The sequence below is a fragment of the Balaenoptera ricei genome, chromosome 5, assembly GCF_028023285.1.
Source record: "Balaenoptera ricei isolate mBalRic1 chromosome 5, mBalRic1.hap2, whole genome shotgun sequence".
Taxonomy (NCBI): Eukaryota; Metazoa; Chordata; class Mammalia; order Artiodactyla; family Balaenopteridae; genus Balaenoptera; species Balaenoptera ricei.
In genome coordinates, this window is record NC_082643.1 from 49108948 (window position 1) to 49135153 (window position 26206).

The following is a 26206-nucleotide window of genomic DNA, read 5'->3' on the forward strand; positions in this document are numbered from 1 at the left end:
CAATTTTGTTTATCTTCTCAAAGAACGAGCTTTTAGTTTTATTGATCTTTGCTATTGTTTTCTTTGTTTTTATTTCATTTATTTCTGCTCTGATCTTGATGATTTCTTTCCTTCCGCTAACTTTGGGTTTTGTTTGTTCTTCTTTCTCTAGTTCCTTTTGGTGTCAGGTTAGATTGTTATTTGAGATTTTTTCTTGTTTCTTGAGGTAGGCTTGTATTGCTATAAACTTCCCTCTTAGAACTGCATTTGCTGCATCCCATAGGTTTTGGATTGTCGTGTTTTCATTGTCATTTGTCTCTAGGTATTTTTTGATTTCCTCTTTGATTTCTTCAGTGATCTGTTGGTTATTTAGTAATGTATTGTTTAGCCTCCATGTGTTTGTGTTTTTTATGTTTATTCCCCTGTAATTGTCTTCTAATCTCATAGCGTTGTGGTCAGAAAAGATGCTTGATATAATTTCAATTGTCTTAAATTTACTGAGGCTTGATCTGTGACCCAAGATGTGATCTATCCTGGAGAATGTTTTGTGCGCACTTGAGAAGAAAGTGTAATCTGCTGTTTTTGGATGGAATGTCCTATAAATATCAATTAAATCTGTCTGGTCTATTGTGTCATTTAAAGCTTGTGTTTCCTTATTAATTTTCTGTTTGGATGATCTGTCCATTGGTGTAAGTGAGGTGTTCAAGTCCCCCACTATTATTGTGTTACTGTCGATTTCCTCTGTTATAGCTGTTAGCAGTTGCCTTATGTATTGAGATGCTCCGATGTTGGGTGCATATATATCTATATTTGTTATATCTTCTTCTTGGATTGATCCCTTGATCATTATGTAATGTTCTTCCTTGTCTGTTGTAACGTTCTTTATTTTAAAGACTGTTTTATCTGATATGAGTATTGCTACTCCAGCTTTCTTTTGATTTCCATTTGTATGGAATATCTTTTTCCATCCTCTCACTTTCAGTGTGTATGTGTCCCTAGGTCTGAAGTGGGTCTCTTGTAGACAGCATATATACGGGTCTTGTTTTTGTATCCATTCAGCGAGCCTGTGTCTTTTAGTTGGAGCATTTAATCCATTCATGTTTAAGGTAATTATTGATATGTATGTTACTGTTACCATTTTCTTAATTGTTATTGGGTTTGTTTTTGCAGGTCCTTTTCTTCTCTTGTGTTTCCCACTTAGAGAAGTTCCTTTAGCATTTGCTGTAGAGCTGGTCTGGTGGTGCTGAATTCTCTTTGTTTTGCTTGTCTATAAAGCTTTTGATTTCTCCATTGAATCTGAATGAGATCCTTGCTGGGTAGAATAATCTTGGTTGTAGGTTCTTCCCTTTCATCACTTTAAATATATCATGCCACTCCTTTCTGGCTTGTAGAGTTTCTGCTGAGAAGTCAGCTGTTAATCTTGTGGGAGTTCCCTTGTATGTTATTTGTCGTTTTTCCCTTGTTGCTTTCAGTAATTTTTCTTTCTCTTTAATTTTTGTCAGTTTGATTAGTATGTGTCTCGACCTGTTTCTCCTTGGATTTGTCCTGCCTGGGACTCTCTGTGCTTCCTGGACTTGGGTGGCTCTTTCCTTTCCCATGTTAGGGAAGTTTTCAACTATAATTTCTTCAGATATTTTCTCAGGTCCTTTCTCTCTGTCTTCTCTTTCTGGGACCCCTATAATGCGCACGTTGTGTTTAATGTTGTCCCAGAGGTCTTGTAGGCTGTCTTCATTTCTTTTCATTCTCTTTTTTTTATTCTGTTCCATGGCAGTGAATTCCACCATTCTGTCTTCCAGGTCACTTTTCCATTCTTCTGCCTTAGTTATTCTGCTATTGATTCCTTCTAGTGTAGTTTTCATTTCAGTTGTTGTATTGTTCATCTCTGTTTTGTAAATTTTTCTAGGTCTTCGTTAAACATTTCTTGCATCTTCTTGATGTTTGCCTCCATTTTTTTTTAAAAAAGATGTATTTATTGATTGATTGATTGATTGCTATGTTGGGTCTTCATTTCTGTGCTAGGGCTTTCTCTAGTTGCGGCAAGTGGGGGCCACTCTTCATCACGGTGCGTGGGCCTCTCACTATCGTGGCCTCTGTTGTTGTGGAGCACAGGCTCCAGACGCGCAGGCTCAGCAGTTGTGGGTCACGGGCCTAGTTGCTCTTCGGTATGTGGGATCTTCCAGACCAGGGCTCGAACCCGTGTCCCCTGCATTAGCAGGCAGATTCTCAACCACCGCGCCACCAGGGAAGCCCTGCCTCCATTTTTTTTCCAACGTCCTGTATCATCTTCACTCTCATTATTCTGAATTCTTTTTCTGGAAGGTTGCCTATTTCCACTTCATTTAGTTGTTTTTCTGGGGTTTTATCTTGTTCCTTCATTTGGTACATAACCTTCTGCCTTTTCATTTTGTCTGTCTTTCTGTAAAAGTGATTTTTGTTCCACAGGCTGCAGGATCGTAGTTCTTCTTGCTTCTGCTGTCTTCCCTCTGGTGGATGAGGCTATCTAAGAGGATTGTGCAAGCTTCCTGATGGGAGGGACTGGTGGTGGTGGGTAGAGCTTGGTGTTGCTCTGGTGGGCAGAGCTCAATAATACTTTAATCTGCTTGTCTGCTGATGGGTGGGGCTGGGTTCCCTCCCTGGTGGTTGTTTGGCCTGAGGCGACCCAACACTGGAGCCTACCCTGCTCTTTGGTGGGGCAAATGGCGGACTCTGGGAGGGCTCACGCCAAGGAGTACTTCCCAGAACTTCTGCTTCCAGTGTCCTTGTCCTCACAGTGAGCCTCACTACAGCCACCGCCTGCCTCTGCAGGAGACCCTCTAACACTATCAGGTAGGTCTGGTTCAGTTTCCTATGGGGTCACTGCTCCTTCCCCTGGGTCCCGATGTGCACACTAGAGTTTCAAATTAGAGTTGTCTCTGGACATATGTCCAGGAGTGGGGTTGCTGGGTCATATGGTAGTCTATGTTTAGTTTTTTAAGGAACCTGCATACTGTTCTACATAGTGGTTGTACCAATTTACATTCCCACCAACAGCATAGGTGGGTTCCTTTTTCTCCACACCCTCTCCAACATTTATTATTCATAGACTTTTTGGTGATGGCCATTCTGACTGCTGTGAGGTGATAACCTAATTCTAGTTTTGATTTGCATATCTCTAATAATTAGCAATGTTGAGCATCTTTTCATGTGCCTGATTGCCATCTATATGTCTTCTTTGCCGAAATGTCTAGTTCTTCTGCCCATTTTTTGCTTGGGTTGTTTGTTTTTTTAATATTAAGCTGTATGAACTGTTTGTATATTTTGGAAATTAAGCCCTTGTCGGTCGCAGTGTTTGCACATATTTTCTCGCAGTCCATAGGTTGTCTTTTTATTTTGTTTATGGTTTCCATTGCTTTGCAAAATCTCTTTAAGTTTAATTAGGTTTCATTTCTTTATTTTTGTTTTTATTTTCATTATTCCAGGAGGTGGATCCAAAAAAATATTGCTGTGATTTATGTCAGAGTGTTCTACCTCTGTTTTCCTCTAGGAGTTTTGTAGTATCTGGTCTTACATTTAGGTCTTTAATCCATTTTGAGTTTATTTTTGTGTATGGTGTTAGAGAGTGTTCTAATTTCATTCTTTCACGTGTAGCTGTCCGGTTTTCCCAGCACCACTTATTGAAGAGATTGTCTTTTCTCCGTTGTATGTTCTTGCCTTCTTTGTCATAGATTAGTTGACCATAGATGCTTTGCTTTATTTCTGTGCTTTCTGTCCTGTTCCATTGATCTATATTTCTGTTTTTGTGCCAGGACTATGCCATTACTGTAGCTTTGTAATATAGTTTGAAGTCAGAAAGCATGATTCCTCCAGCTCTGTTTTTCTTTCTCACGATTGTTTTGGCTATTTGGGGTCTTTTGTGTTTCCATACAAATTTAATTTTTTTCTAGTTCCATAAAAAATGCACTTGGTAATTTGATAGGGGTTGCATTGAACCTGTATATTGCCTTGGATAGTATGGTCATTTTAACAATATTGATTTTTCCAATCCAAGAACATGGTGTGTCTTTCCATCTATTGTGTCCTCTAATTTCTTTCATCAGTGTCTTATAGGTTTTGGAGTACAGGTCTTTTGCCTCCTTAGGTAGGTTTATTCCTGGGTATTTTATTCTTTTTGATGCAGTGGTAAATGGGATTGTTTCTTTAGTTTCTCTCTGGTGTTTTGTTATTTGTGTGTAGAAGTGCAGCAGATTTCTGTATATTATTTTTGTATCCAGCAACGTTACCAAACTCATTGATGAGCTCTAGTAGTTTTCTGGTAGCATCTTTAGGATTTTCTATGTATAGCATCATGTCATCTGCAAACAGTGACAGTTTTACTTTTTCTTTTCCAGCTTGGGTTCCTTTTATTTCTTTTTCTTGTCTGATTGCTGTGGCTAGGACTTCCAAACCTATGTTGAATAAAAGTGGTGAGAGTGGGCATCGTTGTTTTTCTTCCTAATCTTAGAGGAAGTGCTTTAAGCTTTTCACTCTTGAGTATGATGTTAGCTGTGGGTTTGTCATATATGGCCTTTATTATGTTGAGATATGGTCCCTCTATGCCCACTTTCTGGAAGTGTTTATCATAATTTGATGTTGAATTTTATCAAAACCTTTTTCTGCATCTATTGTTGATCGTATGTTTTTTGTTCTTCAGTTTGTTAATGTGGTGTATCACGCTGATTGATTTGCATATATTGAAAATCCTTGCATCCCTGGAATAAATCCCACTTGATCATGGTGTATGATCCTTTTAGTGTATTGTTGGATTTAGCTTGCTAGGTGAGGATTTTTGCGTTTATGTTCATCAGTGATATTGGCCTGTGATTTGTGTGTGTGTGTGTGTGTGTGTGTGTGTGTGTGTGTGATAGCTTTCTGGTTTTGGTATCAGGGTGATAGTGGCCTCATAGAACCTTCTTCTGGAATTTTTTTTGAGATAGTTTCAGAAGGATAGGTGTTAAATCTTCTGTAAATGTTTGATAGAATTCTCCTGAGGCCATCTGGTCCTGAACTTCTGTTTGTTGAGAGTTTTAAAATTACTGATTCAATCTCAGTACTGACAATTGCTCTGTTTGTATTTTCTGTTTCTTCTTGGTTCATTCTTGGGAACTTGTACCTTTCTAAGAATTTGTCCTTTTCTTCTAGGTTGTCCATTTTATTAGCATAGTAGTTGCTCGTAGTAGTCTCTTATGATTCTTTGTATTTCTGTGGTGTTGGTTGTAACTTCTCCTTTTTCATTTCTGATTTTACTGATTTGGGCCCTCTCCCATTTTTCTAGATGAGTCTGGGTAAAGGTCTATAAGTTTTGTTTATCTTTTCAAAGAACCAACTTTTAGTTTCATTGGTGTTTTCCTATTGTTGTTTTAGTCTCAATTTCATTTATTTCTGCACTAATTTTTATGATATCTTTGCTTCTACTAACTTTGGGTTTCCTTTCTTCTTTCTCTAGTTGCTTTAGGTGTAAGGTTAGGTTGTTTTTTTGAGGTTTTTCTTGTTTCCTGTGGTAAGCTTGTATAACTATAAACTTCCCTGTTAAAACTGCTTTTACTGTGTCCCATAGGTTTTGGATCGTCATGTTTTTGTTTTCATTTGTCTTTAGGTATTTGCTTATTTTGTCTTTGATTTTTTCAGTGATCCATGGTTGTTTAGTAGCATATTGTTTAGCCTCCATGTGTTTGTGTTTTTTGCAGGTTGTGTTTGTGTGTGTGTGTAGTTGATTTCTAGCCTCATAGCATTGTGGTTGGAAAAGATGCTTGATATGATTTCAGTTTTCTTAAATTTACCAAGGCTTGCTTTGTTGCCGAGCATGTGATCTATCCTGAGAATGTTCCACGTGCACTAAATGTATTCTGTTGGTTTTGGATGGAATGCTCTGTAAGTATCAATTAAGTCAATCTGGTCTAATGTGTCATTTAAGGCCTGTGTTTCCTTATTGATTTTCTGTCTGGATAATCTGTCCATTGATGTGGGTGGGGTGTTAAAGTCATCCACTATTATTGTGTTATTGTCAATTTCTCCTTTTATGTCTGTTTACATTTGCATTATATATTGAGGTGCTCCTCTGTTGGGTGCATATATATTTACAATTGTTATGTGTTTTTCTTGGATTGATCCTTTGATCATTATGTATTAATAGTATAGGCCATTCCTTTTTTATTGCTGAGTAGTACTTCATTTTTTGTATTTACCACATTCTATTTATCTGTTAGGCTGCTGATAGACATTTAGGTTGTTTCCAGTTTTTGGCTATTACAGATAAAACTGTCAAGAACATTTGGTTTCAGTTGAGTCTTTGAGTGTACATATGTTTTAATTTTTCTTGAATAAATATCTAGTAGTGAAATGTCTGTGTCACTTGATAGGTATGTATTTAACATGTAACTTTTTAAGAAACTGTGAAACTGTTTTCCAATGTGGTACTATTTTTCATTTTACCTGCATTGTTTGACAGTTCTCATTGCTCCACATTCTCACCTGGTCAGTCTTTAAATTTTAGCCATTCTAGTAGATGGTATCTCATTGTGGTTTAATTTTAATTTCTCTAATGACATTGAGTATTTATCATGTGCTTATTTGCTATCCACATATCTTCTTTGGTGAAGTATATGTTAAGATGTTTTGTCCATTAAGAAAATTTTCTTATTGATTTTTGAGAATGCTTTGTTTATGCTGGATAATACATTTTTTTATTACACATATGATTTGCAAATATTTTCCCCAGTCTGTGGATTGATTTCTCAGTTTCCTACTAATGTTTTTCAAAGAATGAAAGTTCTTGATTTTTATGAAGTTCAACTTACCAGTTTTTTGCTTGATGGATCATGTTCTTATTCTTTTGCTTAAGAAATCTTTGCTAAACTCATGATTATGAATTTTCTCCTGTGTTTTCTTCTAGATATTTTGTAATTTTAGCTTTTATGTTTATAGTTCTCTGTTCCTCTCTAAAATAGAGATAATGAAAACACCTACAACTTAGAGTAGTTGTGATTACTAAGTGAATTAATAATACATGTAAATTCATACTTATTAACGAATTTGAGTTAATTCTTGTATATGGTGTGAAGTAAAGTTTGAGATTCAGTAGTTTGGATATGGCAATCTAATTGCTCCAGCACTACTTGTTAAAGATTATCCTTTCCCTATTGAATTGCTTTGGCATCTGTGTTTTAATTGACCATATATATGTGAATTTACTTCTAGACTCTCTATTCAGTTCTTTAAATCTATTTGTTTATCTTTATGCTAATACCACATCGCCATGATTACTGTACCTTTATAATAACTCTTGAAATCAGATAGTATAAGTCTTCTATTTTATTTTTCCTTTGCAAAGTTATTTTGGCTGTTCTAGGTCCTTAGGATTTCTATATAAATTTTAGCACAAGCTTGTCAATTTTTATAAAAACTACCTGGGATTTGATTGGGATTATAGTGAATCTGTAGGTGAATATGGGAGAATTAACATCGTAACAATGTTGAGTCTTCTGTTCTATGAACATGCTGTATGTCTTCATTTGCTTTAGCTCTGAGTTTTCTCAGCAGTGTTGTTGTTTTCAGTGTGCAGGTTTTGCACATCTTTTTTCATATTAATCTCTAAATATTGTGTAATTTTTGATGCTACTATAAATGGTATTTTAAAAATTTCAGTTTTAACAATGCAGTTTTGGAGGGGAATATATTTGTATCATATCCTGCCACCTTGCTAAACTTATTAGTTCTAGTAGCTTTTTTGGTAGATTCTGTGGGATTTTCTACATATAAACAGTTGTGTTATCTGAGAATAAAGATGGGTTTTTACTCCTCCTTCCAATCGCAATGCCTTTTATGTCTTTTTCTTGCCTGATTGCATGGGCTAGGACCATCTGTACAAAGTTGAAAAGAAGTGAAAGCAGATATCATTGCCTTGTTCCTGATCTTAGCAGGAAAGCATTCAGAGTTTAACTATTAAGTATGTTTTGCATAGATGCCATTTATCAGGCTGAGTATGTTTCTTTTTATTTTTGAAATGAGAGGTTTTTTCTTTTCAAATAGGAATGGTTGTTAGATTTTTTAAAATGCATTTTGTGCCTTTGTTGAGGATTGTGTGTGTGTGTGTGTGTGTGTGTGTGTTGTATATACTAGTCTGGATATAGGTGGATTATACGGATTTTTTTTTTTAGTGTTAAACAACCTTGCATTTCTGGGATAATCACCACTTGGTATGATATCATCCTTTTGATATATTACTGGATTCAATTTGTTAAAGATTTAAAAACCATTTCATGTACTGTCTGGTTTTGGTATTAGGGTAATGTTCATCTCAACTTTATGGAAGAGTTTGGGTAGAATTTGTATTGTTTCTTCCTTAAAGACTAACTGTGGTTGAGAAGTACTGGACTACATATGATATCTGTTTCCTTCTATTTCTAAAATTTATTTTTGTTCTTTTCATATAATAGGATGCATATGTTCTTATAAATAAAGAGCAGTTCCTGTGTCTTATTATTTAATGAATGAAGTTCCTTGGAAGTGGAGTGGGAGAAGTAAATTAGTTTTGCTAGGTACAGCACAGAGTAAGTTGATGTTTGATTTGGATTTTTCAGTGAAGCAGAATTGACTCCAAGGAACAGAGGATCTGTAAGAGAGGGGAAGGCAGTGGTGTGCTACAGTGGTGTGCTGGAGTTGGCTTGTGCTGGTTTGAGATGGCCAGTTGTTCATTTTTAAGGTATTTTGCAAGCCAGTTATTAAATACAACCTATTGAAAATTAAATTATATAACAAAATTAAATCATATTAGAAACAAAGATAATACTCAAAACTCATCACTTAGTAATTATTTTGCTATTGTGTCTATACTCTTGAGATTATTTACTTCTGAAATACAACCTAATGCTGTTATTACTGGGCATCCTATTGATAACTTGAAATTTGCTATTCATATGGGAGATTTACAGATAAGCAAATGCTACAAATAGAGCTTAATTTGTTAATTGTGTACTGTTAGGAAAATGATGGAGCAAATATCATTAATCCAGATTAAACTTTAATGTTCTGAGTCTGTTGTGAGTAGCACAAAAAAATTAAGGAAATATTTTTCCAGTATTAGACAACCATTATCAGCAAAGAAATTTCTCATGTTACTGACAAACAAGTAAAGTTCTGATATTTATTGTTTATCTTTTTAACGTAAATGAAATTGTTAACCATAATTCATGTTGAAACTGCATTCATTTGTCATGTGCTACCATACGTTAGCTACAGAAACAAGAATTCAGTAACAAATGAACTAAAACATTGTGTGAGAGTCAATTGGTTACATGAAATTTACAAAAATGAGTACTGTATATTTTATGATTATTTAATTTTGTGGCACATTTTAATTTAGTGAAATTCATAACAAATTGCACACACACACCCCACATACACATCCTCACACCACACACTCTTCCCCACCAGAGAGCTTATCTGTCATCTGAAATTGAGCAATTCCTGTAGTTAGTTATATTGGCTGTGTCTTTCACAGCTTCCCTGCCCAACACTCAGCAATTGATGGCTACTCTTTAATACTCAAGAGAAGGCTCTAGTTATTGTGAAGTTTCTCTCTGCCCTGTTGCTCTGTTCTCAGACTTTCCCAGGTCCAGCATATGAAGCAGTAATGGTGTGTTGGATAAGACTGAGACTGTAGGACCAGACTGCTTGGGTTAAATCCCAGATCTGCCGCCCACTAACCATGTAACCAGAGGCAAGTTTGCCTTGCCTCTCCAAAATAGAAATAATTAAAGCACCTACAACTTAGAGTAGTTGTGATTACTAAGTGAATTAATATATGTAAAACACTGTGGATAGTGTTTTCAGATGGTTGGTGCTCTTTGAGTAGTAGCTATAGCCTGATATTTGTCTCTACGTGGAAATTGCTGAGATGCTCAGCCTTTGGTGGAATAACTATCTGCTTGTCTTAGCACCTGGAGACAACTTTAATTGGCTAGGATGTCCTTAGCCAAGAACTTAGGAATAAATGTAACTCATAATTTAACTCATAACCTTTGACTTTTTCCTTTCTATCATAAGCGATTTTTTTGCAGTAGTACTTGATTTCTCTAAACACTTCTTTAACATACACTATACTCTGGACTCATTTTTTGTGCAGGATTCTCAACCTTGGCACTATTGACCTTCTGAGTCAGATATTTCTTGTGTGAGGGCCTGTCCTGAGCAGGATGTTTAGCAGTATCCATGACCTCTACTCATTAGCAGCATACCCCCCAGGTCGTGACAACCAAAGATGTGTCTATACATCGCCAAATGTCTCCCGAGGGGCAAAATCACACCTGGTTGAGAACTACTTTTTTAGAGGGGGCTTCAGGTGTGTGCTGTGATATGAAACTGTGATTTGTTGTTTTAGTATTTCTTTGAGAGAGCCATGACGGTTTTATTAATCAGTACTTATTTTTCAAGATTGCCACTAATTTTATTCAATAGATCTTTCTCATATTTTCACTTTAGCATAGCTGCTTGATTAGTTGCTGCTACTGGGATTGGTCGGTAGGGTGTCTCTGTTTTTTTAGTGACTGCTCAAAGTGATGGCTTAAAAAAATCTTTTCTTGCCCATGTAGATGCAATGGATTTAGGCATCTAGGGAATTTTTCAGTGGATAACAGCACCCAGGTCTAAACTTTTTTGTATGTTATTGCACTTTGTTTTCAAAAAGAAGAGATAGGAAGTCACCTGTCTTATGATTCCACTTCTTATGCTATGTTCAGAGGTGGCTGGGAAAACAAGTATATCCTACCCCCAAAAAGGAAATTTTTGCTTGGAGGTAGTCTATTGTCTTTAGGCATTCATAAGTGACCTTTAAACAGGATCTTAAAAAGAAAAAGAAAAAGAAATAACAATGCAAGGTATTCTATTTGAATTAAAATTACTGAACAACTTAAGAGTAAATACAGTGTAAAGTGTTATTGGCAGTAAGTTTTTAAACATGCTTTTGAATATGATCTTTATGCTTCAGATATGTGTGTTTATGTACATTTTCTGGGAAGAATATGGTTTTGAATCTATAAATTAAAAACGGCTAATGTTTTTTTTTAATTTATTTTAATTTTATTTTTGGCTGCATTGGATCTTTGTTGCTGTGCGCGGGCTTCCTCTAGTTGCGGTGAGCGGGGTCTACTCTTCGTTGTGGGGCGTGGGCTTCTCATTGTGGTGGCTTCTCTTGTTGCAGAGCATGGGCTCTAGGCATGCAGGCTTCAGTAATTGTGGCATGCAGGCTCAGTAGTTGTGGCTCACGGGCTCTAGAGCGCAGGCTCAGTAGTTGTGGCAATGGGCTTAGTTGCTCCACGGCATGTGGGATCTTCCTGGACCAGGGCTCGAGCCTATGTCCCCTGCATTGGCAGGTGGAGTCTTAACCACTGCGCCACCAGGGAAGTCCCCAGCTAGTGTTTCTTTTAGATGTGGTTTGCCTTATCAGAATATTTTTCATAATACCAAATGATTTTAAAAATATCCTATATTTATAGTTTAAATAATACCAAGCAAAACAGGTTAATTTCCTTAACCAGAATATGGAAAAAAATTTAGAAAAATATTGGTGCAACAGATGAATAAACCTTAGATAAATTATATGCCATAGTATACTTCTGTAGTCTTAGGCTTATAATAACTAAACAATTAAGCACAAAAATGCTTGAATATACTGCTGTTCATCAAAGAAAATATGGATGTTTAAATGGACAGTGATCTCTTTACAAGACTCATTAATTTTGTGAATCTAAGTATTCTTAAATTATCTTATTTGGCAGAATTTTATTTCTTGTTTTATTAGTCTTTGTATTTTACAGTATGAGCTTGTTATTTATCTTGATATTTTTGCAGATGTCTGTAGGGTATAACTTTATCAGCATTGATAATGTGCTAGGTTAGTATCAGAATTATGAAAGAAATTATTTTTTAAAATGTGAAAGTTTTGCATGTATCTTCAAATATATGTCAGGTGCCTTTGAAATTTTTAATTAAAAAAACTCTTTGTAAAATAACAGTGAATGCTACACACCTGTAAGTGTGGCCAAAAATCCAAAACATTGACAACACCAAATGCTGGCGAGGATTTGGAGCAACAGGAACTCTTTTCATTGCTGTTGGGAATGCAAATTGGTACAGCCATTTTGGAAGGAAGGCTATTTGGCAGTTTCTTATAAAACTAAATATATTCTTATCGTATGATCCAGTCAGCAGTCATGCTCTTTGGTATTTACCCAAATGAATTGAAAACTTATGTCTACGTAAAAACTCGTACATGGATGTTTATAGCAGCCTTTATTCATGATTGCCAGAACTCGAAAGCAACCAAGATGTCCTTCTGTAGGTGAGTGGATAAATAAACTGTAGCACATTCAGACAATGGAAATATTATTCAGTGCTAAAAAGTGATGAGCTATCAAGCCATGAAAAGACATGAAGGAACCTTAGATGCACATTAATGAGTGAAAGAAGCAAGTCTGAAAAGGCTGCATACTATATGGTTCCAACTATAGACATTCTGGAAAAGGCAAAACCATGGAGACAGTAAAAAGATCAGTGGTTGCCAGGGGTTAGAGGAGAGGGAGGGATGAATAAGCAGGGCACAGAGGATTTTTAGGGCAGTGAAAGTATTCTGTACCGTGCTACATGGGTAGTTAATTGTCATCATACACATGTCAAATAGCCAGAATGTAACGATGTAAAACAGCAAGAGTGAACCCTGTTGTAAGCTATGAACTTTGGTTGATAACGTGTCAGTGTAGGTTCATTGATTATAATAACTGTTGGGGGTGGTTGTGCTGTGTGGAAAAAGGAAGAAAACGGGAGCTCAGTGCTTTCTGCTCAATTTTACTGTGAACCTAAAATTGCCCTAAAATTAAAGTTTATTAATAACAAAAAAGTTTTATTGTCATATTACAAGAACAATATATTGGCAATATTGAAAAGTTAGAGAATATAACTAAATAAGAAAAATAAAAATTACTCATAATCCTATTATTCTTTTAGACTCTTTCATTCACATTGGTACAGATTTCATATACACGTTTTGTTACAAAGATGGGATTATTATATATTAAATCAGTTTTTGTTTTTAGTTAGCAGTACATCTTGAATACTTTCCCACAGATTTAAATCTTCAAAAAAGTAAAAAAATATGAATTTAGTGCCCTTTCACAATTGGAGAATGGACTGTTCTGATTTTTAAAGGTGCTTTTTGCTAAATATAGATTACCAACTTGCAGGTTGGGCTACAAAAAAATAAACATCCACTCTATACTGATTATAAATGTTATTCTTTGGGATTATTTATTGTAGAATTGTAGATTGGCACAAGTGTTAGGTGTTAGAGAGGACCAAATAATAGAATTCTGGCTAAACCAATTTCCGTAGTAATTATATTTTGTTCATCTTTGAAAAACTGTCATTATTTGAATACTGTATTTTTTTAAAAGTAAATCATGGGATTTTGAGGTAGTTATTAAAGGAAACTTATATTAGGCTGTTATCAGTGTAAAAGAGCTACTAGTTTTATTGGAGGCTAGTTCTTAAAAGCAAGGATAACAAATAACAATGTATGTTGGTTAAAGTTAATTTTACTAAGACTGTATAGAATATATGATCTTTTAGTTACTATTATACATATTTTTGGTCACCATTTTGGAATGACTAGCATCACTTCCTAACCATCATGGAGAGTCCCTTTTCATTTATTCACTTTGGAATTCACTCCTGAGAACATGGGGGTTTATTATTTGGTATATTATAACTTTCCCTGTTCAAAGAGAATCATGAGGAAACTGAACTGTAGAAAAAACATTCCCCCTGAAACAATTTATTTGTCTACTTCAGTTTTATGGACTTGGATTGCTGTAGCTCTTTTTCATCCTGTATTTGATGTATCTATGTATAAAAATTAAATTACGGTGTCTTTCATTAAATATTAGTTTAGAAATTTTATGATATTTTTAATGTAGCCATTAAATAATAGTGTTTTTCATTAAATATGTGTTAATTTGGAAATTTTTGAAGAGAAATTTGCTGGGATAGCCTAATAAATGAAACTTTCTAAAATTATAGCCAACTACCACTAAGTAGGAATTTTAAATTAAACCTTGGGGACATAAGCTTGGGATTTTGTTGCATTTCTTCTGGCATAAAATCATTCTTTTAGATGGAATAATCTAAATCTGGATTTCTACCTCACGTTTGTTTTCAAAACCTGAAAGAAAGGATTTACAGTATTTTAGAACTAGAATAGAGGCTAGTTGCTGACTCTAAAGAATCCTGAATTTAGAGCTAGTCTGCTTTAAGTGTATTATTCTCTCAATTTCAAAGAAGAGTATGAGTATATATTTTAGAATTGGGTCTTAGGCTAACTGGATCTGTTTACTACACTAGTCATTATAATTGTGCATGCTGAAAAACTTGGGTTAAATGTGATAACAGTCAAATACCGTGCTATATAGTCTTGCTTTTATGATGGGAAGTGATAAGAATATTTTATATTTCATATAAGTACAGGGTTTTAAATGCATTTATAATTTTTTCAGATGATTTGTGCATTTTTATTATTCATTTTTATTTTTTAATAGATTTGTAATTTAAGAATATTACAGCTGAATCAGTAGAGGATATAGGACCTCTTGGAAGTGTGACTAGAAGAAATGCTGTTGAGCAAGCAAGTAAAAGGAAATGAATGAAGGAGGCAACCAGGATTGATAATATCATGTTTATTATTAGAGTCTCTTTGGCTGGCAGTTTTTCATGTTAGGAAAATGTTCTGTAGGAAAGCATAAACAGATTTTTGAACTTTCCATGATCTTTCCTCTGTCCACCTGTACAACACCATCTCTCCATGCCTCCAGTGATATTTTTAGCAACCCTGAACTGCTTGTAATCCCCTTGTCGTGCAAGCACGCACACGTGTGTGTGTGTGTGTGTGTGTGTGTGTGTGTGTGTGGTGAGGATTGGGTGGGGGAGTAGCGGGGGAGGGATCTTCTTTTCAAATGGCCTGGGTCACATAAACTCTGTTAGCATTTATTACTCAATAATAAAGTTGACTTATTACAACTCTTTGGCATTGTTACTAAGAGTTTGAAAAATGCTATGGATTTAACTTTCATGATTTGATTTGCTAAAGTCAATATATGCTCTTTTTAGGCTAACATTTGTAAATGCCTTGTGGTAAAGCTAGAGATATGGAATCATATTCTGTTTATTTTCCTTTTTTATTCACTTAAGTAGTGTTTTGGATGGGAAAGCAATTTTCCCCAAGTTGTTTTGCTTTACCAAGAGACATGAAGGATTAAATTATTTTGTTTCCTAAGTGTCTTTCTGATGATGATATTATGAGTAATTATAGATTAACCAGTATATGTAGTTCACATCATCACAAAAAAAAATTCCCTTATCCTTATTATAGTCTATCCCTCCCTCCACCCCTAACCCCTGGCAACCACTTACCAGTTTTCTGTTCCCATAGTTTTGATTATTGTGGAATGTCATATAAATGGATTTGTATACTACATAGCTTTTTATAAAAAATTGAGATATAATTGACACATAGCATTGTATTAGTTTTAGGTGTACAACGTAACAATTTGTTATATGTGTATATTGTGACATGATTGCACTGAGAAAGGTGTAGTTAACATCCATCACCACGCAGTTACATTTTTTTGTGTGTGTGATGAGAACTTTTAAGATTTCTCTTAGCAACTTTCAAATATACAGTAGAGTATTGTTAACTGTGGTTACTATGTTATACATTACATCCCCAGGACTTACTTGTTTTGTAACTGGAAGTTTCTACCTTTTGACTCCACCCATTTTGCCTACGCCCCCACCCCCACTTCTGGCAGCCACCAATCTGTTCTCCGTATCTATGACTATTTTTTTTTTTAATTTTGGATTCCACATACAGGTGAGAGCATACAATATTTGTCTTTCTCTGTCTGACTTACTTAGCATAATGTCTTCAAGGTCCATTTGCAAATGATAGGATTTCCTTATTTTTTTATGGCTGAATAATATTTCATTGTGTGTTTTGTGTGTGTGTGTATCACATATTCTTTATTCATTTATCTGTTGATGGGCACATAAGTTGTTGCTGTGTCTTGGCTATTGTAAATAATGCTGTAGTGAACATGGGTGCAGATATCTTTTCTAGATGGTGATTTTGTTTTTTTGGGATAAATACCCAGAAGTGGAGTTGCTAGATCATATGGTAGTTACGTTTTTAATTTTTTGAGGAACCTCCTTACTGTTTTCCATAGTGGCTGCACCAATTTACACTCCTACTGACAGTACACAAGGGTTCCCTTTTCTCCACATCCTCACCATTTATCTCTTGTCTTTTTGATAATGGCTGTTTTAACAGGTGTGAGTTGATATCCCGTTGTGGGTTTGATTTTCATTTCCCCGATGGTTAGTGATGTTGAGCCCCTTTTAATGTATCTGTTGGCCATCTATATATCTCTTTGGAAAAATGTCTGTTCAGATGCTTTGCCCATTATTTAATTGGAATTTTTTTTTCTTTTGCTATTGAGTTGTGTGAGTTCTTTATATATTTTGGATATTAACCCCTTATTAGATACATGATTTGCAAATATTTTCTCCCATTCTATAGGTTGCCTTTTCGTTTTGTTGATGGTTTCCTTTACCGAGCAGAAGTGTTTTAGTTTGATGTAGTCCAATATGTTTATTTTTGCTTTCGTAGTCTTTACTTTTGTGTCAAATCCAAAAAATCATTACTGAGATCAATGTCAAGGAGCTGACCCCCTATGTTTTCTTCTAATTTTATGGTTTCAGGTCTACATTCAAGTCTAACTAATTTTGAGTTGGTTTCTGTTAATGGTGTAAGATAGGGGTCCAGTTGCTTTTTTGCACGTGGCTGTTCAGTTTTCTCAACACTGTTTATTGAAGAGACTGTCCTTTCTCATTGTATATTCTTGGCTCCTTTGTTATAAATTAACTGATCATACATTTGTGGGTTTATTTTGGGGCTTTCTATTTGGTTCCATTGATCTGTGTATCTGTTTTTATGCCAAAAACATGCTATATTGACTACTGTAGCTTTGTAATATACTGTGAAATCAGGAAGTGATTTCACAGTGATGCCTTCAGCTTTGTTCTTTCTCCAGATTTCTTTGGCTCTTCTGATCTTTTGTGGTTCCATGTACATTTTAGGATTATTTGTTCTATTTCTGTGAAAAATGGCATTGGAATTTTGATAGGGATTGCATTGAATTCTTCTAGTCCATGAGGATGGGATGTCTTTCTGTCTTTTTGTGTCTTTATTTTCTTTCATCAGTGTCTTACAGTTTGCAGGGTACAGGTCTTTTATCATGGTTAAATTTATTTCTAAGTATTTTATTGTTTTTGATGCAAATGTTAATGGGATTGTTTCCCTGATTTCTGTGATAGCTTGTTATTAGTGTATAGAAACACAACACATTTTTATGTATTGATTTCGTATCCTGTAACTTTACTGAATTCATTTATTCTAATGTTTTTTGGGTTTTCTACATATAATATCATGTCATCTACAAACAGTTTTACTTCCTTTCTGATTTGGATCCCTTTTTATTTCATTTTCTTACCTAATTGCTCTGGCTAGGACTTCAGTACCATGTTGAATGAAAGTGGCAAGAGTGGGCATCCTTGCCTTGTTCCTGATCTCAGAGGAAAAGCTTTCAGGTTTTCACCATTGAGTATGGGTGTCTGTTGTGAGCTTGTCATACGTGGCCTTTATTATGTTGAAGTTTACTGTATATAACATTTTAAGTATGGCATCTTTAATTTAGCATAGTGCATTTGACATTCATCCATGTTGTGTGTGTCAGTAATTCAATCATTTTTATTGCTGAGTAGTATTTCAGTGTAGGGCTATTCCACAGTTTATTCATCAGTTGAAGGATATTTGTATTGTTTCCAGTTCGGGGTGACTATAAATGAACTTGCTGAAAACATTTATGTATGGGTTTTTGTATGAACATAAGTTTTAATTTTGCTTGGGTAAATATCTAGGAATGGGATTGCTGGGTTCTATAAGTGTATGTTTAACTTTATGAGAAATTACGAAACTGTTTTCTGAAGTGACAGTACCATTGTACTTTCCCATCAGTAAAATATGAGGTGGTGAGTGTGTGTGTATTTATGTACAAATATGTATATATTTGTAAACATACATGCAAGGATATGGGGTGTGTGTGTATGCGTGCACGTGTGTGTGTTTTCCTTGTCAGTCCTATTGTAAGTTTTCAATGTAATCATTCTAATAGCTGTGTAGTGATATCTCATTGTGGTTTTAAGTTGCATTTCCCTAATGCCTAATGTTGAGCATCTTTTCATGTGCTTATTTTCTATCTATGTATCTTCTCTGGTGAAGTAAGTACCTGTTAAAATCTCTTGCCACTTTTTAAAAATTAGACTTTGTTATAATTTTGTTTTGAGAATTCTTTATATATTCCAGAGTGCTTTTTCATGTAAGTGTTTTGCATATATTTATTCTCAGTCTCTGGGCATGTCTTTTCATTCATCTTTCAAGAGTAGATGTTTTAAATTTTCAAGGAATCTAGTTTATCAGTATTTTTCTTTTATGGATCATGCTTTTGTGTTTTATCAAAGAAATATTTGCCTAATCCAGGGTCACAAAGATTTTTCTCTTATGTTTTCTTTTATAAGTTTTATAGGTTTTGCTTTTGCACGTAAGCTTATGATCCTTGCAAGTTAATTTTGTGTATGGTGCAAGGTGTGGATTGATGCTTATTTCTTTATTTTTGCATATGGATGTCCAGTTGTTCCAGCACCATTTGTTGAAAAATCTATCCTTTCTCTATTGAATTACCTTTGTGCCTTCACGGAAAATCTATTGACTGTATATACGTGGGTCTATTTCTAGTTTCTCAGTTATATTTCTTTCAACTATATGTGTCTGTCTTTTCATTAGTACCAAACTGTCTGGATTATCATTGCTTTCTAGTAAGGCTTGACATCAGATAGTGGGCACATCCAAGTTTATATTTCTTTCTCAGAAGTGTTTTGGCTCTTCTAGGTCCTTCCACATAAATTTGAGAATCAGCTTGTTGATTTTTAGGTGGGGAAATATTCTAAAGAAGAGATGGAAGATGACTTAAACCATGAAGGATGGATAGGAATTTGACATCATTGAAAGAGATGAGAATGTATATACCAGAGGAAGTAGAAAACACAGGCTACACCAAAAAAAATGGAAAGATAGAGATTTGGGGAAGAAGTCATAGTCCTGAGAAAATTGATGTTGAAATGTTTAATCTAGTCTAATTACCTCCTGTTTTCTGTAAGATAGATAGATTGTATTCACTGTTTTTAGGTAAGTGGGAGGCATTAAATACAAGAAACATTAAAGCATAGTGGTTGTTAGATAGAGACTAAGACCTAATTTGGAATGATAGGACAAGAATCATAAGCTTTGGTTGTCTAAATTGATTGCTAGTGAAATAAAATGAAACTTGTCCAATAATAGCATTATTTTGGAACTTTGAAGTGCTTGGTAGATTTGTAATTCCAGGTCTTCATTTTTCCTTTTAGTATTTATTTATGTTTTATGTTGCTGCTGCTCTTGTTTTCTGGTATCCCATATATGGGAAAAAATTTCTAGATATGCAGAAAAGGAGTTACATTCTTATTCTTTCTGCCTTTTTTCTCCCTCGTGATAGTGCTTTAACTGACAAGTAGACTAACCCTAACACTTCCCCTTTTACAGAGTCGGAAGTTATCTTTCTGGATTACCCTAAAGTTTTCTTTGGATTACCTTTATAAAGGAGTATAACAGTCATTACAATTATCTCATTTTCATTCAGGGGATTTATTGTTATATATGCCTATGCAGTGGCAATTACCTGATAAAGGGGAAAAAAGTAGTAACAAGAAGAAATGCCAAATTCTTCGTAGAAGTATTTGAAAGTAGAATATTTTATAACTATTTTTCAAGTAATGCTATGAAAATGATGTAAGCTACCTGAGGGCAATGATGCTGTTCATCTTGTTCACTGTCGAAGTCCTAGTGCTTGGTATAATACATTATAATTAGTACTCCTGCAGTAAATGTTTGAATAAATGTTAAACTGATCAGAAACATGAAATTCCAGAAGGCTGAAGGTTATTTTTTCCATAATGATGGGTGGCTTTACCATTGTAAAACACGGATTTTGTTTTGCTTTGTTTTTGTTTAGAATGGTGACAGATTGGGAGATATCATGAAAACTTTGAATGGATTCTTTCTGAACGTTTGCATTATCATCATCTACGGACTTGAGTTGACTATCTCATTGAAGACAAATGCCATCCAGAGGCCCTTGGTATAGAAGAGGAGTGGAAGTGTGGATGAAATTGTTATTTATCTCAGGGTGTCTTCTCAGCTCTTGTGATTGCCATCAATCTTTATTTTTATCAGTATGATTCTACTATATGCAGTGTGATTTGCTAGGTGCTGTTTTTTAGTATCAGCTCTTGAGCTCACTTAGGGAAGGTATAGATTTTGTATGACAGTTGTAATGATTAATACTTGTGTATAGCTAAAAATAGATATTGATGAGGAAATAGAAACTTCAGAAATGCTGTAGTGCAAGGGTTATTTTGCTTTATTAAAAAAGGTAAACTTAGACATATTTTCTCAGAAAGGAAAATGGTCTTAATGATTAAGAACAGTTGGGAAGGATGGATGTTAGTCAAGGTGGGTATTCAATAAATAACAAACAATGTGTTCCATAACCTTTGGAAATAAATGCTGATAGAAGACAGATTTATCAGAGAATATGTGAAGTGTAATAAGTCACTACATCTTACTCCAAAATGTAAGCAGAAATATCTAATGTAGGCTTAATTTTGCCTTCTTTCAACTTTGGGAAGTCTGCATCTCTGACTAAGATTGCTTTGCAAACTACTGTTGGGACGATCACTTAATATTTCTATGGATATAAGTGCATGTCTACTGGCTTGTACTTTAGGTTTGGATTCATTGAGTTAGAAGTCTGTGGTTCGTTATGAAGCACTCTTCGGTGGTTGTAGCATTCTCTCTTTCTTATTCTAAGTTCTAAATGAAATAGTATTAATTGTGCTGAACTATAGACTGAGATAAAATGATCTTAAATTTAGAGAAGGTGGTGGGAGGAAAGCTGTGGTTTAACACCATTAAGGACTTAACATCTCTATATGTACTATAAAGCCCGAACATCTCTATATGTACTATAGAGCCCGCTGTTTATTTAATAAGATGCTTCAGATGACCAAAATTAGCAGAAGTTTAGTTCTGGCCTTTAACAGTTTGCTCTGATTTGGCTCAGATTATTATTATTCGGGGATGGGGCAGGGAGGAGTTATTTTGCATTATTTTCCTAGCCCCAGATATAAAACCTGAGATTTGGGATTCCTTGGCAATAGTGTATTTGGGCGTAACTCATATATATATTTTGTAACATGCTATTCACTGAACACGATGCTATGTAGGTATCTTGTATTTTATTTACAGTTGGAAACTGCAAGGTAAATTTTTTAAGGCAAAGTAGCCCTAGTGTTACATACAGGGTTGCTTTGCAGCTAAAAAAAGATTGGAATACATTTTCCATGAAGTCAGTATTTTACAGGTTTACTTGAAGTTTTTGCTTAATTATACATAAGACTGAGAACTAAACTAATGAAAATCTTCACTATATGTAGTAATTAATCATCCTTCAGTGACAGAGATTAAGACTTGTTTACTTTCAGGATAGTTCATAGAAATGAAGAAGTAGGAGATAATCAGGTTGTTTTTCCAGGACTGACGGTTGCTCTCAGAAATTTTGCCCTAGAATCTGAGGGGGCTGCGTTGGTGATAAAATGAGATTCAAGGAATGGAGTAGAGAGGATGGTAGGTTCAAAGAAGCTTATGTAGTTAGTATTTGGGGAGCTATGTGGAGTATTTTTCATAGTGTCAAAATGGGGTTTGAAGACTGGAAGTTAAAAAGGCTGTGTTGTGAAGGGGCTTATAGTTTACTTTGTTACGTGATCAGGATCCCCAATATAAATTAGGTTGATATAATGGGAGGATCCTTTGGGAACTGATGTAAGATATTGCAGAAATTAGAAACTCTTGGAAAAAACAATTTAAAAACCTGCCTCTTCATCAATTTGATAAAGAAGATATGAAAAGGAAATTAGCTGCTAGGCTTTACAGAATAAAACATTTCTCCTTTTTGGATGAAAAGTGTCAATCCAGTATTTAAGCCTTGGACTGACCTATATCTTAAGACTGTTGAGAAAGCACATTAACAGTGTCACATTTAGAGATTTAAATTACATTTGAATTATTATTTTATATATTAAGTTACTTTGAAATAGGTTTTTGTGGTATGTCTCCAGGATGGAAGGTTGATGCTGAGGAACTGAGAGGGAAGATAAAGCTGAATAGGAGTATTCAATAATACCAGTTTCCTAAATTTGAGCTAAGTTTTTAGTAGCATGTTTTTGAAAACCTGATGTTTGGGACAGTAGTGATCACCAGATCTATAGACTCTACTAAATTACTTAGTTAGTGCAAATGAAAAATGTTTTAACTTCAAATTTAGTTTCATTTTGAAGGATTAAGTGACTTGTATTTTTATTGACTTCCTAATCAAATCCAAAGGAGACCTTTGACCCCTAATATAACAGTATTAATATTACTTTGGTTTTTACATATTATAGACACTGGTAAACATTTTATGGATATGTTTTGCAGGAATAGATTTTATAAATTTTATTGGACTTACAAAGATGGAGACTTATGAAAAATTAAAAAAAAAGAAATATAGTTCTTATATAGTAGCTGTTTTAGAGATTAGCATTAGTGGGCCAGAAGAGATGATGATTATTAATCTCCTATCTAGATTTTATAAATATTTAAGGCAATTGAGCATGTGGATTAATGACCATTTCATGAGATTAATTTTTAGAAGAGCATTGACTGTTAATTGGGAAAGGTGAGAGGAAGATGGTAGTTTTTAGGATTATAAAGCATATATGATCATTCCACAAATACATATTCAGTGCCTGCTATGTGGTAGGAACTGTATAGAGTTATAAAAAGGATATGCCTCCACACAGAAACAACTCATTGTCCCCTTAAATAACACACTGTCTAGTGGGAGCCATGATTAAAACTGCCAAATTAAGTTGACCTATGCACTATATTTTATAAAAATGATTTAAAATTAATGAAACATATGTTTTTGCAAATGTCACAGTCTTAGTTTTTTTATCCATCCTCATTGTAGATGATGGATTTGTAGCATGTCTTTGGATCTGAATCTGTTTGATTTGGTTTTACTTAACTTGTGTTTTTGTAGAATCTTATATTAGTATGCAGGAGTAACCACAGAGACACATGTACCTTATGGTGCATAGTAGAAATTCTGAAAACCTTGTTACCTAAAAATTTTATATTCAGAAATACTTTACATAGGCCAAAAGTGGTAAAACTCAAGTTTTTCCCCTGAGGAAAATGATCATACTCTTTGTGCTGTGTGAAGATCCGGGACATTTATGGAAAATAAAATATGTTTCAGTATCACCCAGTTGTGTGATAAGGTTAGAGCAGAAGAGCTTAACCTGGAAATTTGGAAGCTAATTACTGTTAACAGATGAAAAAATCTGGAAAACTTTCTCTTTGCCCCTTTTAGTAAATAGGAAGGAATGACTGTTTTTCCTTCCACAATATGAGGACAAATTATGGTATGGGAAATTTTGATTGTATTCTTTTCTAGCTTTGATTCCTTGATACATGATAGAATACTTCCTATCTTTCTTTGTTCTCTTTATGTAACAAATTTCAGAGCATCTGAAAGTAACTCTTCCATTGAGATAGAACTTCTAAACTGCTTAGAAACACTCCCAGTTTTAGGCAGTTGGTTTTGGTGTGTGTATGTATGTCTCTGTGTGTTAAAATATGAACAAAGAACCAACTATGAATACTACGAGGATATTTACTGATAGCATGCAGGAGTTTAATTAGGTTCAGGATTTTGTAATTTGCTATTCTTGTTAGATCTGAACGGGATTTCATTTTCTGCCAATTACTGAGCAGTAACTCTTGTATTAGACCTCTTGAATGATTACTTTTATGGCCGTTTGTCATCTGATTCATACATTGCATTCTTGAGGAGTTTATGTCTAGCTGGTCATCACTGATGATTGTTCAGTGATTATTTTGGCAGTTAACTGAATAGAACTGTATAATATTAGTTTCAATTAGGGTGGCCATGTAACTCATTATCCAAATTGGACACTTTTGGGAGTGAAGAAGTGATATCAATAATTACCTAAGAATAACAGATATAAACCAAGACTGGTCCATGCAAACCAAGATACATGATAATCTTAATTAGATGCTTTTGATTGCAAGTAGCAGTAGTTTAAACATAAACTAGTAGTTTAAACAATAAGTAAAATAGATTGACTTGTGTATCCAAAATGCCCAGTATTTGAGAGTGCTACAGGTGTGGTTTGGTGAGGACTCTGGCTTTGTTTCTCTATTTTCTCATCTCTGACTGCTACGGCTGGCTTCCCTTACAGTTGGATGATTGCCAACAAGAGCTGTGCTATATTCTTTTTCATTTATGACCAGCAGGAGAGAGAAGCCTGCTCCTCCCATAAACATAAAATGAGTCTTAAGCCTAGTGATTATTAGATATTTCTGAACTAATCTCTGTGACAAGGGGAATGTCATGTGCTAATTGTCTTAGATATGGAATATCTGAATATCACTGAGACAAGGAGGATAAGATTACTCTGATTCTCTTAGGCCAGTCAGAGTCCATTCAGGAAACTTGCATAGGATCAGTCTGTCTTGGGAAGCAAGGCAGCTAAATGAAGGGGAAAGGGTGCAGTGGATGTTTGGGAAGCAACCACCATGTTTTCTGTGAAGTCCAGTGTCCCTGCTTCTTTGCATTTTTCCTGAGGCGTCTGTTACTGAGTACCTGCAATAGCCTAGCATACTTTAGATGTGTTTTCCTTCTAGTGAGGATTTAGTAGTAGCCTGGCAAGGGGGGAGAAGAAGAAAACTTACCATCTCATTTTTCTTTCTCTCTTTTTTTCTATTAGATTATAATTGTTGATTTTTTTTTTTTCCCTTACAGACTAATAGGGATGCCAAAGGAAAAATATGATCCTCCAGATCCTCGCAGAATTTATACCATCATGTCAGCAGAGGAGGTAGCCAATGGGAAAAAATCTCACTGGGCAGAATTAGAAATCTCGGGTGAGTGGAATCTGAAACATTTAATCTGGACTATAATAGCAATGATGAACAAGAGTTGAGTGTTATACTTATTTCTTTGCTGTACATTTTTAATTAGATGAATTAATTGAGAAAATACAAGATGCTGAAGCACTAGTGTTTAACTTACTGATTTATCTGTGACTAAATATCTTTGTTCCCATTCTTTCTTTTGAGATTAATACTGGGGGCCACAGTTGGCATCTAAAATTGAAGGCATTGGGAGTTCAGTTTCTATGTAAAACCAGGTTCTTTGATATAATAGATTTTGTTTTGGCTATTGCAGAGTAATCATTTTTGCAAATTGATATCTTTGCCATCCTCCTATCATCCCATTGTTGGTAGAATGGGAAACCTAGAAGCTATCTGTTTATTCTATAAATTACATGTTTAGGAGTTGTTAAAATAGAATCTGATTCCTAAACACTCATAACCAGTCTAATAGTGAGAAAAACATCAGACAAACCAAAGGACATTCCACAAAATTCCTAGCTAGTAATCCTCAAAATTGTCAAGGTCATGAAAAACAAGGAAAGACTGTGAAACTGTCACAGATGAGAGAAGACTAAGGAGACATGATGACTATATGCAAAAAATATGATCCTCCAGATCCTTGAACAAAAAGGTGTAAAAACTGGTGAAATTCAAATAAAGTCTATAAATTAGTTATCTTCGAACAAAAAGGTGTAAAAACTGGTGAAGTCAAATAAACTCTATAAATTAGTTAATATTGACACTACGTACCAATCTTGGTTTCCTAGTTTTGACAAATGTACCATGGTAATATAAGATGCTGGTACTAGGGGCAACTGGATGAGGAAGATATAGGAACTGTATTATCTTGGTAGCTTTTCTGTAAATCTAAAATTATCACAAACTTAAAAGTTTATTAAAATAAAATATAAGTACAGTTTTTCTTTTATGAATTGATACAATACAGATTATATT

The 26206-nt window shown here is 34.7% G+C and overlaps 1 protein-coding gene across 9 annotated transcripts in view; it reads left to right on the forward strand.

Annotated features, from left to right (window-relative positions):
* CNOT6L (CCR4-NOT transcription complex subunit 6 like) overlaps positions 1-26206 on the forward strand; it is a 363313-nt gene that overhangs the window by 25760 nt on the left and 311347 nt on the right. For 8 of the 9 annotated variants that reach the window (XR_009503290.1, XR_009503291.1, XR_009503292.1 and 5 more), the window contains exon 2: positions 25119-25240. Coding sequence is in view for 6 of the 9 variants with exons in the window: in XM_059922803.1 (XP_059778786.1) it covers positions 25119-25240 (122 nt within the window). In the remaining 3 variants the exon portion in view is untranslated. Of the gene's footprint in view, positions 1-20201; positions 20328-25118; positions 25241-26206 lie in introns of those variants that run through there. The other variant, XM_059922800.1, reaches the window with a different exon arrangement.